The sequence below is a fragment of the Apteryx rowi genome, unplaced genomic scaffold (assembly GCF_003343035.1).
Source record: "Apteryx rowi isolate R43461 unplaced genomic scaffold, aptRow1 scaffold_9, whole genome shotgun sequence".
Classification (NCBI taxonomy): domain Eukaryota; kingdom Metazoa; phylum Chordata; class Aves; order Apterygiformes; family Apterygidae; genus Apteryx; species Apteryx rowi.
The window spans coordinates 3563347-3579128 of record NW_020451204.1 but is presented as its reverse complement, the minus strand read 5'-3'; the positions used below and the strand labels follow the sequence as shown (position 1 = coordinate 3579128).

Genomic DNA, 15782 nt, shown 5'->3' with positions numbered 1-15782 from the left:
TGCTATAACATCTAGCCTGGCTTTGCCTTCACAGGGAAGGAGAGGAGGGGAGTAGGGGCCTCAGATAACCTGTGAAAGATCTGTTTCTTTGATGCTGCATATAAATATACAGAAATACTGTTGTGGCAGTAAACACAACCGGCTCCATCTACACCTACCAACTGCCTGCACGGATGGAGTTATGTACCTAGAGTCTTCAGAGAAGGACCTTGCACACTGAGCWTAAAATTCCCCAAGTAGAAAAAGACTGCTTGAACAGGTTACTCAAATTTGTCCAGCATTAGTCAGCCTGGGCAGTTGTGTGAAGAAGTGGGTCAGTGCTTCTCTGGTCTCCTCAGGCAAGATGGGGCGTTTGCTTTAGAAAGTTTCTCTTAGGAAGGCGAGAGATATCCAAGCAGGCCAGATCYGGGAACCCTCTTTGTAATATCCCATCACCAACAGTGGCCAGCAATCAACATTGCTTCCTCATCTGTTGCTATCATTTATTATTCTTAGGGGTGTCTAAGGAAGGTTCCATTTTGAATCTGGATGCCATGCTAAATTGTTTCTGAGTCAATAGCTTATTTAAAGTTATTCAGTGCTGCAGTGCCATGTTTCAGAGTTGGCCTTTGACTCTTTCAGACATCCTTCAGCCGTGGCTTTACTAAGAACATGAAGCTGGAGGCTGTGAACCCCAGGAACCCTGCAGAGATATGTGTCGCTTCTATCACCTCAGTTAAAGGACGGTTAATGTGGCTTCATCTCGAAGGTATGTGCTGTAAAGGCTTCTTGTCTTCTTTGTGCAATGGTGGGTGTGTGGTTTGCTCAGACTCTATCTTAGTTTTGTCCTCCATCCTCTGCCCGGTACGGTGTTTGTCCTGGATGTTCAGATATCTCATGGTACTTGCACATACCTGTGCAAGTGTGCAAGGACAGCCCTGTAAGGATGCATCGAAGGTCAGGGAATGGCTTTGTCTACAGTGGATACAGGAGCTTCAGTTTGCCTCTGAAGTTGGTGGTAATTGGATCCACATTCCCTACAAATACAATATGCTTCTTTGCTTTCTTTGGAGAACCGTGAAAATATCAAAGGCACTTTTGGTGGACCATAGTCCTGCCCATGGCCAAACTCTGTAAAATCTGTGCTGTTGCCTGTTGATGAGTCCAAAAGGCGGCTGTGCTGTCYCTTGTGCTGCCAGCCCCAGGCAACATCTTGCTGCAAGACGGACTAGGTGCTGGGATCTGCCGGGTCTGATGCCCAAATGGGGATGGGGAGAACCAGCCCGTGCAGGGYGCCGGGTTGCAGCAGTGTCCTGCAGAGAACAGAATCAAAAAGAAATGGAGCCAGTCTTCCTTTGCCAAACTCAGCGGTACCTGTATGCACTCGGTGTGGGAGTAAGGAAAGGAGCCACCCAGGTGTYCTCTATTGGCTCGTAGGATCAGTATTTTGGCTGATGAGTAATTCTCCTAAAGTGGATTAAAGATGGGCTGCTGTCAGGATTGTTTCTGTTACAGCAATGTGAACCCTCGTTCTCATAGATTCATGCAAGCTTATTTGGGCCCTTCTGGAGGAAAACAGTTAGGAAGGGGTTAATGGGGACTTGTACGTGCCATAGTCAAGCACAGGATTTCAGGAAAGGGCATGTTTTCTTTATGGGGCTTAGGGCAAGGGGTGATGGCACAGATCCATGTGAGCCGAAGTCTCCTGATCTGCGCAAAAAGCCCATCTCCCTGCTCCGCAAGGAGCTCGGCTGTCAGGGTTTCGGGGCCGGGAAGGCAGTGAAAGTCAGATTGCCAATAGCCGTATTGCTTCSTCCTCACCTGGTACAGGGGAGTTACTCTTCCCTGTAATATCACACTGCATTGATCATAAAAACCCAAGAAGTATTTCCACATCCGATAACGTGCAATGCAGTCTGTGCAAGAGGAAGGACCTCTAGTTAGAGCCCTTAAAGTTAGTAAAAACATTGGCGTGGAGCCCAAATTACCACATGTGTGCTAATAGCTCACTCTAAAGTAAAACAGAGACAGCTATTCCGTGGAGTTTGCCTCTAGAAAAGCAGCATTATGCAGCAGACAAGGATCTCCCGGCGCCTCCGTGCTGAATCCGCTCCTCAGAGCTTTATAACTCCATTGCCACCGAAAGAGAGCTTCCTCCCGATCGAAAACTTGGCAAGAGAGGGCTTGAGGCAAAATCACTCGGGCTGCTGTGCTGTTGCAGTGGAGCCCCATGGTTTGGGGCAGCTGCAGTTTGGCTGCCGAGCTCCGGGGAAAGCCGAGCTCCGGGCACGTGCCTGGGTGCAGCAGGGGTGGAGAGCGCAGGACAACTGGGTTTTCTTCTGCCTTCAGGCTTGAGGTAGCTTATTCTACTCGACAGCCTGGTCTGGACACTTAGCAATTTTTTTGTGGTTAAGATCTGGAATACACATTTGTCTGAAATATGGTTCTGTTGTTGAATTTGCACCCGCTTTCTTGTGGACTCTGGCCCATTGTGGCAACTCCTCTTCTTCAATGGCCAGATTCCTTCACTTTCACTGTTCAGATTTTATGGAGCTTGGGAATCCTTTATACTTTTTTTAAGCTGTAATATTTTTAAAGGGGCTCAGTGTTCACTAAACTCTTGTCCGTTGTAGTCAGTAGGAAGTACTGTTTCTTGGGTCTTTAAATCAACTAGTCCTCTCATATCCTGGATGAGGACAAGAAGGCCACACGCCCCCATCTCGCTCCCTTCCCTTCATGTCTTTCTCCCTACTTTTTGTCTTCTAATTTTTTTTTTAAGTGTGTTTTTTGCAACTTGTCGTAAAAATCCTGTGTGCATCTCTTTGTCTTTTGAGTTCTGATGTATCGCTGCTTTGCATTTGTTTTATAGCTCAGTATTGGGAATTGAATGATCTGTTGTAAAAGGAAAAGATGCAAAATACTGCAGAAATAAAAAGAAAAGGTATCTTGGCTGCTGTTGGAATTATTGACTATAGAAGGAACAGTTAGGCTAAAACGAGGCATACAGAAAAAAAAACCCAAAAAACTCCTGCTTGCAAAGTTATAAAATAAATGTGGCTTGGTCTATGGCATGTTACTTTTACTCCATTAATACACTATTATTTGTAACTGATTATTTATATTCTGGTAGCAACAAGACACCCCAGCTACCATGGGAGCTCCATTGCTCAAGTCCTCGGGTCCCACCGTTTATCATGCCTCCGGCTGAAGCCTTCATTGTTGTCCTCCCTGTTTCGCTGTTTGACGGCCCAAATGGCAGCCATAAAACAGGCTGCAGTAGTTAAGCAGCATCGAGTTAGACATGAGAGAACATTGCTTAATAAATCACTCTTTGTACAGTAGCAAAACTCTGTAAACTTCAGGGCGAGCATTTAATGAGCAGCAGTATAGTTCCCCTGTGGTGGTAAAGAAGCACAGGGCTGATACAAGGCTTTGCGCGTCCCATCACTTTCTGCTACTTTATTACTCATCATCTGCATTGTTAATTTTTAGTGGTTCATTTTAGATTTTAAAGCTGGAACTTTCTGCTTTGAATTTATGCAAGTTGTAATGTACGCTCACTGTGCACACTAGGAATTTGAGGAAAGCTCTCTTGTTAATCACTTCTCCAGAGAGGTTTTCCATAATACTCCCTTTAATCGTTTTTCAGAATTGCTGCTCTAGTCTGTCCATCATGTAAGATTTGTAACAGGAGATGGAAATTTTACTCACTCTATTTTCAGTGTCTGTGTTTTCTGCTTTTCTGTTTAACCTCACAAGTCTCATGGACATTTCTTGGTGTGGGAAGACAGCAGTGTAAAATGCAGCAATTTAATGAGTTTCAAACAAGCTGTTTTCCGGTTATATGAATGAGACCAAATAGAGCAGTTAGATGTTRGAAGTAGAAGGCTAGATTATCAATTGCTAAAGGGAAGAAGGATTGCCATGGAGGCTAGAGAAGATTGTGAGWATGCCCTACAGGAGAGGCACAGTGGTGTTGTAGGAGAAGAGAATAAACATTATGGTGCTTCCATGGTCATGAGAGTGGCTGCAGTCATAAACTTTAAAAATATCGTGTCTATTATTGTTTGTAAGCAGAAAAGTACATTTGATTTGTTTGTTGGGCCAGAACAGCACCATAGAAGTTGTGATAATGAAAATAGTGTATTTTGTGGTGGATTGTGGAGTTAGAAGTTGTTTTTCCTGGAGAGCATAGCTTCCATCAGGTTTAAGCCGGGCAATGACCACTTGGTATTTTCAGATGGAGGGAAATGGTTGTCCRGGGAATGCCAGCTGCTAAAAATCTTTCTTTGCGTTGTGGTTCATCCTGCTCAAATGGGCAGGTTGTGCCCATCACGTGCCTTCATGCCTTCTTCCTTCCTTCCCCATATCCCGGTGAGACCGGGACTATACCTTCAAGGTATGATACACGAGCAGGATGCAGGGCTCAGAGCATTACCGTGAAGACGTCCATGCATCTCTGCAGACTGCGCGATTTCATTTTTGTCGTTGTTTTCTCCAGAGTTGTGAGCACCAGCACCTATTTTTGTGCCGCCTTTGGGTTTTCTCATGAGCTCACACTCTCAGAACATAGGAGGTTCATTACCAGTGACGAGACTCAACCGAATGCTGCAGCTCAGCCTGGATGCCGTTYCCATCACAAAGTTCAATTGTGAACTTTGATGAACGTTCATTAGCGGAAGTTCCCTGTAGTCATCTAGCTGAGCACAGTCAAACACTGCTGCATTAAGCAGGAGGCAAAGATGCTGTAGAAGATGTAAAGTGAGGATGCTGGAGGGGAAGCRGCTGATCTGTTGGCCTCTTTTATTAGGAGATTGTCCTGTGCCATCACTGGAGCCATGGGTCCTAGTGTGGGAATGGCAGATGGGGGTGAACTTCCTGACCAGGCTGTGCCAGCACAGACAGACTCAAACTGGTGTAATTAAATGGTATCTTGACTCAGGACCCACAGTTGGTCCCAAAAGCCTTTGAAGCCTGGGAATATTTCCATTTGCTTCAGTGGGCTTTGAGTGTGACCCACAAAAGCCAAGACAGACAGTGTCTTCTAAAACAGACATAATCACCAAACCGGAAGAGATKGGCTCTAGGCAGAGATTTTTCGATTGGATTTTGGAGTCAGTGTTTTGCCGGAGGACTTAGTGATCCTCTCCAGATTAGGATTTTAATGCTGCCCTCGTTGTGTGATCAGCTCACTTTTCATATCCAGTGAGGAGCCCTAGCAGAAGTCCTGGCACCTTTAGAGTGGCCATCTCCCACCTTTAAAGGCAGTGACTCAAGGGCAGAGCTGCGCAGACAAGTGTTGGTGGGGCAGTGGGTGCATAAAAGCCTGTCCCATCATCTGCTGTTCTGGTGGGATCCATGTGCGTGCTTGTACCAGTATGAACAGTCCTCCAACTGGCTTCTGCTAACTTGCTCATCGATCTCTACTCCAAAACCAAGGCGTCAGTCAGGGTGTCCTGTTGAAGGACATGSGGAAAATCATGCATCTTTGACCTCAGTGGCTTTTGGCTGCTTCACTATGCACCCTTAATCTGCTTCTCATGCGGGTTTTCTCTGGAATCACACTGCACTGTAAATGCAACAGCCTTATCATTGCTGTCTGCGCCAAATTGAAGATGAAATGATGCCTGATTTTGATGCAGGGAAGCAGATTTATTTTTACGTGTTCCATCATTTTGCCTCCCTTGGTTCATGATGGATGTTTGAATGGTGCCGAGCTCAGTATTCCCATGTCTGAACTGCATTATAAATTTGTGTTTATAGGTTTACAGATGCCCTCTCCAGAGTACATAGTTGATGTAGAGTCTATGGACATTTTCCCAGTTGGCTGGTGTGAAGCGAATGCTTATAACCTAACTCCACCACACAAAGCTGTTTGTAAGTACATGGAGGCTTCAAACAGAATAGATGGTGTTTCAACAGATTTATCGGGAAGTTTGTCTTATGTCTATAATCCAGTCCTTGAAACTACCAACCTAACCAGTAAGCAAACTAGTAATCAGTCTGTAACTGTACTGTAATAACTAGTAACAAACCTAATTACTGACCCAGCTCCACACCTGTGGTATTGCCTAATTTTTACTCGTCTATGTGGTCAGTCCCTCTAAAAATGGAATTGTTTGCTTTGGGAAAGGCTCCTGTGTGGTTTGGGATCGCCTAATGTGGCTTGTGGGTTTGCAACGGGGTTGTAAGCATGCAAGCAGGGTTTGTGGCGCTGAGCCACATTCCTCAAGCAGTGCTCCTGAGCATCTCTACAGCAGAGCATGGGCCGTTTGGGACACGTAACAGAGGGGACTGATGGGCAGGTATAGTTCAGGATTATCCAAGGCAGGGGAGTGAATTAGGAATGCAGGACCGGGAATCAGAAAAAAAAATAAAATTGAATACAGTGTATAGAGGTCATCTAGGTGCTCCCCCTCCAAGACAGATCAGCTCCACCTAGACTGAGAAATGTTCATGTGGCCTGCTATGATGGAGTTTCTACCTCTTCGCAGGTGATGTGTACTGTTATTTTGCTGCTCTTATCAGTCCAAAGATTTTCCTAGCATTTAACTTAGCTCTCTTTTGACACAATTAAGCCTGTCATGTCTTGTCCTACCTCCAGTGGATATGAAGACCAATTTCTTTCTTTTCCATTTGCATTTGAAGGCTGCTCGTGACTGTTCCCTCGGTACAGCGTAGTCCTAGGTGAGAGGAGACCTGTAGGTTGCTGGGAGGACGCAGTCGAGCCCATAACTCATCTAAGAGCTCTGGAAAAATTCACCTTGAGCTTGTACAACGAGGCTGAGACAGTGGTAGGGCATCCCAAGGAGATTCAGGGCAGCTCTTCAGAGTTGCCTTTCCACCGGGGAGCAACGTCACTGCATGAGACAGCATGGACCTGGCTTGTGCCAGAAGTGCAAAACCAGGCTAGCAGAGGAGGACCCGAACCCGCAAGGAGCTGTGGGAGAGAGACAAGCTTGAAAATCAGGAGTGCAGGAAGGGAGAGTGGCCAYGGGCTCCCCACGGCCCTGGTCGGGACTCGCCGGCTGAGATTCGGTGGCTCGGCGCTCTCCCGTTCATCACAGCGCCTGTCCAACCCTGATCTCAAGCCACCAGCTGAAAAATTATCCTCGCTGTTTATATTACTTAACATCTGAAAGGCAAATTTTAAAATGTGTCAGCCCTTTTGAAGAGTTAAATATGCTTATGTTAAAAATCAGGCAGCCGGGGCCTAATTTGGGATACTACTGCTATGGCAACATTATGCAGCCTTATCGCAATTTATAGCTGAAGATAAATTATGCTGGAGGTAATCATGCTCGTAAAATATAATCTTATCCATATGTGTTTCTGTATGGAAAAAAATTTGTGTTTTTATTTTAATTTTTTTTATACAGATCCCATAAAACACAATATTAGCATTCTGGAGGAAAGATTAAATGTGCTGTTACATCTTTAAAGCAGGTTTTAATGATGTAGTGACTTACTTAAAAATAAAAAAGATGACGATAGTAATTAAGTACCATTTAATTCTGTTAAAAGTTATTTTCTAGTCGGTGCATTTATGCAGCTTTTTGTATATTACGGTGTACTTTTTAGGACAGAGAACCACAAAACTATTTTTTCTTCCTTTTTTAATTTTTGCAGTACGAAAGAAGAGAAGGATTGCAGTTGTGCAACCAGAAAAACAGTAAGTTTGGGGTTTTTCTAGGGTGATATTTTTACAGTGATGAATCAGGTCTGCTAAGGGAGATAATACACCACAGCTGAGTGACTTTGCTAACTACAGCCCAGATGTTGCAGCAGAATCGGCACAGTGGTTCCTTTAAATCTAAAATATTTGTGAGTGTATTAGAAGCTCTTTGTAATAGAAATTTCGTACTAGTTGGGACTGTGTAGCCAGTATCCAGTCTCCGGTGGCCAGTAAGGGATGCTTAGGGAAGTGTCTACCAGGAGGGCATTTCCCTATCCTCCAGTATCTTCCAGAGCCCTTCCAGTTTCCAGAAACCAAAATTTAAGGGACTTGAGTTAGTGGGTGAAAATATTTGCAGTTTAGAGGGCTAAAGCACACCAGCTGGAGTGCATTTACGAAGGAGAGGTGAATTTTGCTCCGTGGCTGGAATACGCAGTCCCTGGGCTATGAGGAGTGGTGGAGGTAGGGCTGCGTTCAGAGTATCTCTGTGCTTTGCTCCTGGCGGATTTGGGGCACCTCCTGAGTCCAGCGGGAAACCTGAACGGCTCCGGTTGTGCCCCCTTGCCCAGGCTCACGCTATTCAACGTGCTGAATTGTTGTTTCACAGGTTACCATCCACAGTGCCTGTTGAGAAAATACCTCATGACCTCTGCCCGGTTCCTCAGCCAGACACGACAGGTAAGGCACCAGCCGGGTCCGCTCCTCGTTTCGAGGTGGAGTTGCCTGTAGAGAGGGGGACAACCCCAAAGAGCATGTCCTTTGGGAAGGGAGACAGCCAAGGCCAAATCCTCTGGGGGTGTAAGGCAGTGTAGACCCACAAACAGTGGGTTTCTCTGATTTATGCCGTGTGAGGTCTGGTCCTCTGTGTGTGAGTGTTGTGTCTTGCTTGGGTTACCTGGGCTTCCCTGCGGCTTGCCCAGTTCAGCTAATGATATGATGGCCAGACTAATGAAGTGGAAATGGATGCACCTTTTTAATTGGCATCCGTGAAATTGCTTATGCCAGAACTTAATGCGCCACCACGTTAGCATCATGACTGTGTGCTGTGGCCGCTGCTTCAGCTAAAGGTAAATTTTTCTCCCCTTTAGTGATGGCAGGGGGTTCTGAGAGGGCAATATTCATCCAGTTAATTGCATCGACACTGCAGGAGTGGCAGGATTTAACTGACCTTACTGCAGCAGTCTGCAAGACACGCACCTGCATCCCAGCCAACATCCCAGGGCCCCGTTACAGGCAGATGGAGAGAAACAGGCTCTTTCTAGGTATGATCATCTGAGCTATTGTGGACAACCACCTGGCCGGCACATGAACCACATCTGGAAGTACCTGCTTCTCTCCATGGACTATAAAGGAGCCCAGGGTGATTAGCCCAGATCCAGAAAACTGCTCTGTAGACCCATGTTGGGTCAGATGAATGGCACCTCAGTACTTACCTAGTTAGACAGTAGCTGAACAGGGGATTGTAGAGCCCTTCACCTAAATTTCCTTCCTGAGTCGCTTCCATATCTGTGAGAAGCAGATAATATGTTCCCTGTCTGCTGAGTTGCAATCGAGTTGCTCATATATGCCTGCGATGTGAGTTATGAAAGAACCTCAGGTCGCGTTGTGAATGAAATCCCATCCTGATTCTCCTTCAGTAGGACGTGCGGCCAGAGCAGTTGCTGTTAAAAGCAATAGCTCTTCCCATGTTGGACGGATTCGAGTAGCAGAGGCTTCTGTACCCGCCATCTCAGGGAAGACTTTTCGTGTCCCCTTTCCTCTTCTTTCCTACATCTAGGAGGGAGAAGAAGTGCCCTTGATTTGCTGTACAAAAGTGCTGAGCGCACATCAACGTTGCTTTCTCCTTGCAGGCACCATCAATGGGAGATACTGCTGCCCCCAGCTCTACATCAACCACCGCTGCTTCTCAGGTCCATATTTAAACAAAGGCAGAATAGCAGAGCTACCTCAGTCTGTCGGGCCTGGCAAGTGTGTGCTTGTCCTTAAAGAGGTATGGCTCAGCTACTTTTTGGGGGGATTTCAGGGGAAAATGTGAGACATGGGTTGCAAGGCCCAGGATGTAAAAAGGAGGTACCTAGAATTGTCCTTGAGCTCTGTAGTGGTCTTCCTTGAGTCCAAGTCGCAAGTTGGGAAGTGAAGGTAAGTATGGGGGTTTTACCAGGAGAGCTGACAATTTTGAAACATGGGGAGTTTTGTTGGGTGGCAGCAAGTTTCATCTAACCGAGGCTACTGTGCAAGAGGGATTAATGTTCTGACTAGAGCAGGTCCGCCAGGATGACCACTGTGGGGTGTTGCCATAGACCTGCTTCTTCTGGCACAGGTAATGCAGCATCCTCGCTGCTGTTGTGCCAGCAGATTCATCCTGGCTGGCACCTTTGTATGTGTGACCATGGTCTGATGGGGCCCGAGCCATCGGGATCCGAAGTTAGCAGGAGTGGAAGTCAAGCATGTGTGCATGTGATGGGCTTTATGGAAGCTGTGGTGCGCTCAGCTCTTGCTGAATACAGTGGGGTTAATCCCACACAGCAGTGATGGCAGGGAATCAAAATCTGTTCACTTAATCCTGACTGAATCAATGCTTGCTTTGGGCCAAGTCCACAGCATGCTGAGCACTTGCTCTTAACAKCAGGGAAAAGCTAGCTTGTCTGAAAAAAATGTCTGAAGATTTCCTGCACAGATTACTGTCCGTATAGAAATGAGAAGCAAGGTGACTTCAGGTGGGAAAGGACAGGAAGATGGTACCGTTGGATAAACAGGGAGCTATTGGCACCTTGGGAACCATTTCTACTTGACTTCTCTAGAAATCCAGATCTTTCAGCTTTCTAACCTAGATTTGTATGAACCCTGCTTAATGCAGATATTCATGATGCAAGRGCATAGCTGACCTCTCTCTGCCCTTGGTGGAAAGACATGGGAGCTTTAGGGCTCCATTCATCTGATGGATTTGTAAAAGTGTCAGTGCCTAGCTCAGATGTGGATGTCTGTAGTTGTTTGAAGTGAGATGACTCCTATCTCCTTAGCAGAGACACCTGAAGTGTGAGACTGCTCCCAAGTCACCCACCACTTTTGAAAACGTGTCTGTAATGTAGAGTGACTCCTGCATCCTCATTTGCTTGCTCGTAACCTCTGCAAGCTACTTTATGCACTAAGCACTGCCTGATGTGTCACATGGTTAAAATCTGGGCTGTGAAGAGAGCCCAATAATCCAGCTGCTTTTGCAGGTGGGACAATTGGATCTGAAAGAAGCAAATCAAAAATAGCCCTCAGCAGAAAGCAGGATAAAGTGGTTGCAGAGCAAAAGTTGACAGCTGCCAAATTCGAAAGCAAGTCCGTAGCGGCTTGCTGATGGGGAGCATTAGCAATCTGCTGCTACTTGAAAAGCAGACAATGAAAAAGCAACATGGGGGAAACATGAGGCATGCACAACCAATATTTACACTAATGCTTCTTCCTCCTCTCCCTCTGGAATTTGGATTTTCAAAGCATAAGTAATGCAAAGCTTCTGCAAGAACCTCACTTAGAATCTTATGGCTTTTCTGCATTGACTTACACCAGCTTCTTCAGATTCCAGAAGAATGGGACCTATTCTCATCTGTGGAAATCAACCTGAGCAATTCTGCTACTATTCTTACAGAAAGCCTATTTTTCCTTGCTGTGCCTCCTTGCGGAATTGCTTGCTGAAGGAGCAAATAGCAGTGTCAATGAGACACAGGCATTTTGCTCTTGGAGATATGAATGACTTCCCAAGGAGCAGGGCTGTGGCTATGGCCCAGCATAGCTCAGTGATATTTTGCAGTAAATCCAAGCTCATTCTGTCCGTGTAGACATGAGGGCCTGGTCCAAGTTCTAGGAGGGGTGAAGAGAAGATAGTTGGGGCATTGCTCTAGGAGAAATGTGCCTGAATCCTATTAGCTGCTGCCAAGGTGAGAGAGCTGTCAGCAGCTCAGTGGACCATGGGGAGGGGTGAGGATGGGGGTTCCCAGCACCTGGAGTTAGCAAGAGGTGGGAGATACCCGCTGATGTGCTGTTCCGTCATCCCTCCCTGCATACAGAAAGGAGAGCCATCTCCAACACCCCATGGCCACAACCACAAAGCTTTGCAGGGCTGCAGAGTCCTCCAAGGGTTGAAGTAGAGGAGAGCCATCATTCCTATGAACCCAGTCTCAGTGTTGAGGTTGATGGCTTTGTCTCGCTTTATGCCTGCTGCTGATGTGGCCCGGAGAATGTGAATGTATTATAATTATCTCTCTCTCTAACTATATAGAAAAATTGCAGGCCATTGTAAATTATGCATCAGTGTAACTTGTTTGGAATAGATAAATTATATATGGGCTTTATTTCTGCAACACCACAGGGGAGTGGTGGGGAAGACAACCCTGCACTGAAAATAGCTGAATATCGATCTCCTGCCCCATCCCCTGGCCTGGTTTAACTAAAGCAAGAAGAGAGCAGATGTACTCTTCCCTTCAGCGCCAGCTGATGGGAAATCTTGCTGCTGGCTGGGTGCTGAGGGGGCAGGTCCCCACCCTCTGCCTTCCTCCACATTCAACCCTGAGGGGTATATCAAAAAGTACAGGGTTCATGCTGCTGCCTCTTCAGCCTTCCTTTCCCCCAAGGTCTTGCTGTCCCTTCCTCACTGATGCAGTGAAGCATCCCCTTGGAGCCAGCTCCGAAAAAGCTGGTAGTGTGGAGTAGGAGAATCTCCTTCCAGTTGAGTTGTCTGGGCTACAGCATCCACCTTGGTTCACCTTATGGACAGCAAGGGTCAAATACCTGTTGAAGTTTGCTGGAAAATAGCTGTTGGCTGAAAAAGCGATGCTGGTAGTCACCATGGTTAAATCATGGTTCAGGATAGCAAGGTAAAGTGTCTTCTCCTGCGCAGTAGTAGTTCTTTCTAGAGATAAATTATATTCCTTATTTGAGAGAAAGGAGGAAACCTCTCAATTCCTAATCCACTCTCATTGCTGAGATGCTGAGTGTCGAAAGAAGGACGCTAACRATATATTTGCACACCAACTGCCTTTGTGTCCGGCCAGGCTGTCTTGTGCAGCTGTTTCCCCTGCAGGCACATGCAGACACATTCACACACCCCTGCTTGGCTTCCCTGCTCCTCTGTTTCTGACAGTCCCGTAACATGGACTCAAGACAGGAGCTCTGGAGAGCAGGTGTTGAGCAGGTCTGAGATGATCCGTGTTGCAGATGGTGTAACCCAACTGCGTTGTTACTGTGTCCCCCCAATTCCTGCTCGATTGCTTTATCCAGGTGTTGGATATGGAGGTTGGGAGCTCTGCACAGAGAAAACTGCAGAGGTGTCTCCTGCGCACAGTCCCTCACAGGGTGGCAGCCCTTGAGCAAGATTTCTGGGCAAAACCTTGAGAACAATTCCAACTTCTCTGGTAGTAAGATCAAAAATACTGGCTTCAATTCTGTGTGTGTGTGTCTGTGCGTGTGTGTCTTTGCATTCGTGCAAAGCTGTAAGTGAGTGACAAATAACTTTATGGCATATAGTGCCAAACTCAGTTTTAAAGCCTGGCTGTTCATTATTCCCAGTGCCACCACAAATTTCTGCTGAGACCAGTGGTTTCTTGTGGCTTCTTTAGATACTGACTTCAGAGTCAGAGGCTTTTTATCCTCCTCCTCACCTCAAGAGGCAGGTGAGGGTGGTTTAACATCAGCTTCGAAGCTTATATTTTTCCTAACATGCTTGTTTGAAAAAGAAGTTGAGATTTAGAGTGAGAGGTATTGGAGACATCAGCTACTGCTGTCCAGTAACTGCACCTGGGCTGGAAAATAGTGGCTGTATAATGGCAGTACCATGTAACAGATAGTAACTTTAAATTAAATAAAATAAATAGATTTCCTGCCTGATTTAGCTCTTGGATCACAGTAGCTGAAAAATACCTCTGAACAATTCTTCCATCCATGCCAACAACTTACCACAGCAACATCTCCTAAAAACAAAATGAGATGTCTTTTTAAGACTGCAAATGATCTGTAACCCACAAGATTTTAGGGAAGTCTGTTCTAGAGATTAGCCTCACTGCATACTGCTGTTACTATTCTTAAGTCACTTTGCTCTTTCCCTATTAAAAAAGAAGGACTTAAAGGTAACGTGACTGTCCAACTAATGCAAACAGGAGAAATCAGCCAGCATTTTGTGAAGAAAGCCTATTGCACTAGGCAGTTTGAAATTTTTGGAGCACGGAATGAGTTTTCAGGAGAAATTTGCATAATTAAATCCGATGTCTCAATCTCAGTGGTTATGTAGCTTGTACTGCGCCTTAAGCGTATGACTGAGCCAGGCTGATGGAGTTATCATTAGCAATCAGATATGGTATTAGGATGGCAGAAACCTTCTACAGTCCTAAAAGATATGAACTGCTTTTCTGCAAGAGGCTTCAGTAACATGCTCTTCAAGACTGCTCAGTGGACTTCAGCTCAGCTATTCTCCAACTTGGGATCTGACTGTATTTTTGTAGATGTTATACACAGTTATAAGCATGTCAGCATTGTGATGCCACAACCTTGAGTACAGCAAAAGCTAACTTTCAGATGCCTGATCGTCTAGGTCTTAATACCTGACCTAGCAGCTCTGCATACAGTAAGTGGAGTGAGCTGGGCACCCCAAATGTGGCCAGCAAACTCTGATGTGCTGATTAGGAGCTGCTGGGAAACACTGCAGAAAGCAGCATGACCCATGCCTTGCTCTTAGCGTGGGGATTCACAACCCAGGAGCATTTTCATGGTCCGCTCCCTGCTTCAATGACTAATTCAGGTGTCTCATCCTCAGAAGGCCTCTAACCAGTTACCTMGGTGCAGTGCTCCTCTTTCCTTCTCTCTCTGCCCCACTGCCACATCATTAGTCTGAGAAAAATAAAAGAACTTCTTCCTGAAGCTAGCCTGGGAGTTAGGGACTCTCCTGTTAGGCAGGTGATATGGGCTCACATCTCAGGTAGAGTTGAACCCGGTTTCTCCTCTCAGGGATGCTGATCATTGGACTCTTGAACAGGAGAAGAAGCGTAATGGTATTTTGAGCTGAACCCAGTCAGCGATATGTTCTAGGAAAGCTTYATCCAGGGTTGGGACCATTAATGAAGAGAGGTGAAGTGATGGGAAATTTATGAATCCCAACCAAGCTACAATAGGAAGAAAAGTGCTGAGCAGCTCGGCAGTATCAGGCACTTCTGGACATGCCCAGAAAAGATCTTTAGGTACTTGAAAATCTATGACTTTGGAAGCTTTATAGCTAAAGATGTCAGGTGCTTACAGGGTCAGGCAGAGGGTGGTGGTGGTGCTGTGTGATCATGCTCACAAATGTGTCTCCATTCCCGTTGATTCTGAAAATCCAAAGTTGAGCAGTATCAAAATAACTTCATAGATTTGTAGCAACAAAGGCTGGAGGAAAGCTCAAGGTGTCATCTAATCCACCCCTCTGCTCCAAGGCACCATTGGCTCTACCCAAACTATTCCTGATGGAGAGGTCTGAAAATAAACTATCAAGCTCTCAGACTGGTCACTCTCAAGCCAATAGGGAATTCAGTGAATCAGACCAAAATCTGGTCCGTCTGATGTGGTGAAGTGTTTTTCCATTTCCAGAGAAAGTTGTAAATTGGTCTAGGTTCCTTCATTGTTGTTTTTTTCTTTTTTTTTAATCCCAATTAGTTTTTCCCCAAGAAACAAAGTACTGTAGTCTCTTCCTAGTGTTTAACAGTGTGTGAGATTAAAGGATAATGTCATTAGAAGATAACATTATTAACATGATAATGGACTCCTGCTGCAAGGTAGAATGCCAGGCCCAGTGACTTATGTGAAATACATGAAGAGTAAAAGCTAAAGCTTTTTTTATTATTATTATTTTTCCTTTCTCCAAAGGGAAATTATTATTCTGTCAAAACACTCTTTTTTTAACATGAGTTTAGAAGATTACTGAGAGTCATGGTGACGACAAGCCAATTTAGAGGAAAGTATTGATATGCTGAGTGTCTTTGCAGGGCTGAGGTTTACTATGTGTCTYGGATAATGACCGAACAAACCAGGGTGGGCTTAGAAGTGTTCATTAGAAGAGATTTTCCACTGTGCCCCTGCAGAGGTCTTAAATGACTCCCTGGATTTGCTGGACTGGGAGGGG

The 15782-nt window shown here is 45.7% G+C and overlaps 1 protein-coding gene across 1 annotated transcript in view; it reads left to right on the top strand.

The window, feature by feature from the left end:
• SFMBT2 (Scm like with four mbt domains 2) overlaps window positions 1-15782 on the top strand; it is a 98027-nt gene that overhangs the window by 65692 nt on the left and 16553 nt on the right. The window contains exons 10-14 of the mRNA XM_026091217.1: window positions 622-748; window positions 5743-5856; window positions 7609-7651; window positions 8262-8332; window positions 9505-9644. Coding sequence (XP_025947002.1) covers window positions 622-748; window positions 5743-5856; window positions 7609-7651; window positions 8262-8332; window positions 9505-9644 — 495 coding nt within the window. The remainder of the gene's footprint in view (window positions 1-621; window positions 749-5742; window positions 5857-7608; window positions 7652-8261; window positions 8333-9504; window positions 9645-15782) is intronic.